General features: G+C 35.4%; 1 protein-coding gene across 1 annotated transcript; it reads right to left on the bottom strand.

Annotated features, from left to right (window-relative positions):
• Window positions 1-246: 246 nt before the first annotated feature.
• LOC143587625 (zinc finger protein ZAT9-like) lies at window positions 247-1,511 on the bottom strand. Its single transcript, XM_077068869.1, has one exon. The coding sequence runs from the start codon at window positions 1,480-1,482 to the stop codon at window positions 307-309; it is 1,176 nt and encodes a 391-aa protein (XP_076924984.1). The 5' UTR covers window positions 1,483-1,511; the 3' UTR covers window positions 247-306.
• Window positions 1,512-2,355: the final 844 nt, after the last annotated feature.

The raw sequence follows: 2,355 nt of genomic DNA, 5'->3' as shown, positions 1-2,355 counted from the left end.
ATAAGAAGTCCAAAGTCAAAACGTACGGGCTATCTACACCACATAAAAATAAGCATACATTGACATTATAGTTTAGTGTAATACTATAATATATATAATCACATGAAGACATACACACAAACATATTATAATTCATTGGATTATTAGCGAGCTCAAAGCTACTTAACAAGAAATCTTGGAATTTTCCACTTAAAACATATCGAAATATGTAAAGTTTGTAATTTGGACTTTTGGACATGTGTATTTTTTTTAAGAAAACGGATGAATCATGTACAATCTTGAAGCTTGTGTTCTTTAGAACTACTATTAGCTTGTTGAAAGCAAACATAGAATTCTTGATTGTTGACTATGGTGGTCACTACTTTCTTCCCAGCAGTATGACTTGTACTCTGTGGTACTACTGCTCATATTCATCTCCTCTTCTTCTTCTTTGGGAAGCATGTTGAGATCAAGAAACCCGCGGGCCTCGTGAACTGGCTCATCGGGTTTGCTGATCACATTCGTGTTGTTTTCTTGATTAAAGTGTGATCTTTTGTGACCCCCTAAAGCTTGTCCGGATGTAAAAACCTTGAAGCAAATTGGACACTCATGTGCTCTCAACACTACTGTCTTTTGCTTCTTTAAAGATCCAACATCAAGATTAAAACTTGATGATTCTTGATGATCATTAGATATTCTTGAATCATACCCATTGATTGTTTGATCATGATCTAACACGGGTTCGTGCTCAATTTTGTTTTCGCTTTGGATTTTTGAATCAAAATCTCTCTTGAGTACTTTTTGGTGACTTGCTTTATGTCCACAAAGTGCTTGATGAGAAGGAAAGCTTTTGTCACAAGTAACACACTCAAACTTTCTCTTGTTTGAGTCCTTCAATCCACCAAAGCCCGAATCGATATTGCTGATTTTGATCAATCCCACCTCAGATCTCTCAACAAAATCAAAACCGACTTCGGTTTCTTTAAATTTTTTCATCTTAGAACCCTTTTTAATAAAATCTTTAGTACCCTCAACTTTTCTCAAATTAACCAAAACAGAGGATTTTGAGCATCTTGATCCCATATCTCTAGACAACATCATCAAAGACATAGCAACTTCTGCTTCTTCTTCCTGCTCGATTTCGGACACCAAACTTGATCTTGATCTCTTTATAGGACCATTTTTGGCATATGACTTCTTATTTCCTAAATGGTTACTCCAAGAATCTTGATTCAAACTTGCAATCTTCTTGTTCTTGAGGGAGTGACATTTCATGTGCCCAAACAAAGCCTTCCAAGATTGAAACCCTTTTCCACATTCTTTACAAATTTTATCAACAACACCTTCACAACTTGTCTTCTTCACCTTATGATCATGATCATGTTGATCAGTGGAGTTGATCACATGAGACCTCATGTGACCCCCTAATGATCTTCCACATGGGAAGCTCTTGTGGCAGAATCTACACACGTGTTTCATCGACTCCTCACCGATTTCTCCCATCGAATAATTCAAACAATTCAGATCGGATCCAAGAATTCAAGATTCAGAAGCAAAGACTGTAACTTGAAAGACGCCCAGATCAAGAAACAAGATCTAAAGGTGAAATATTGAGTGAAAATTCAGAATTAACAAGAACCCATCTCAGATTTCATACATTTTCTCATCAAGAACAAGATTTGAACATAAATACAAAAAACCCATCTCAAATTTCTTATCTTTATTCATCAAGAACAAGATTTGAAGGTGGGAATTGAGAATCATCAAGAACCCATCTCAAATTTCATATCTTTTTTCATAAAGAACAAGATTTGAAGGTGGGAATTGAGTAGAAGCTAATCAAGATGATATAAAGGGAAGGAGTGGGTTACACTCACACTGACAATCTGTTCAATTCTCTCTCTAAAAGTATATGTGTATGTATATATATATAGAGAGAGAGAGAGAGAGTGACGCTAAATTTGGAGGAAGATGGAGAAATTGATGCATGAAAGCAAGGATAAAAAGAAGCTAAAGCAAAGATGTCTGCACGTGTACTTGAGTATGGATTCTACACCAGCAGCAAGCCAACGGATCAGATCTGTCCACGTGGCTATCCTAGGTTCTGGAAGCAAAGATCCTCTTCCACCTGATTCAACCCACATGTATCTCAACTGTTCTCTGCATTGTAAGCACATACACAGTTGAAATGTTCCACTGGACCACTACACTTTAAAAAAAATATATGAATTTGATGTAGCATATAACTTTATAATTAACTTTTTTTTTAAATATTTGTGACAGTGCATTTTAAGATAAATAAGTTTAGAAATAAAAAGTATGACTAATATTAGGTTCAAGATTTCTAACCTAACTATCTACTTTCATTACATAATG

Source organism: Bidens hawaiensis, unplaced genomic scaffold, assembly GCF_021521415.1.
Source record: "Bidens hawaiensis isolate Kalapana, Puna unplaced genomic scaffold, B.hawaiensis_p1.1 tig00035627_1, whole genome shotgun sequence".
Taxonomy (NCBI): domain Eukaryota; kingdom Viridiplantae; phylum Streptophyta; class Magnoliopsida; order Asterales; family Asteraceae; genus Bidens; species Bidens hawaiensis.
The sequence above is the reverse complement of the archived record's forward strand: the minus strand, read 5'-3'. Positions and strand labels throughout refer to the sequence as shown.

What these genes read in the sequence shown, in the direction of transcription:
- LOC143587625 (XM_077068869.1), bottom strand. Translation starts at nt 1,482, where the DNA reads ATGGGAGAAATCGGTGAGGAGTCGATGAAACACGTGTGTAGATTCTGC.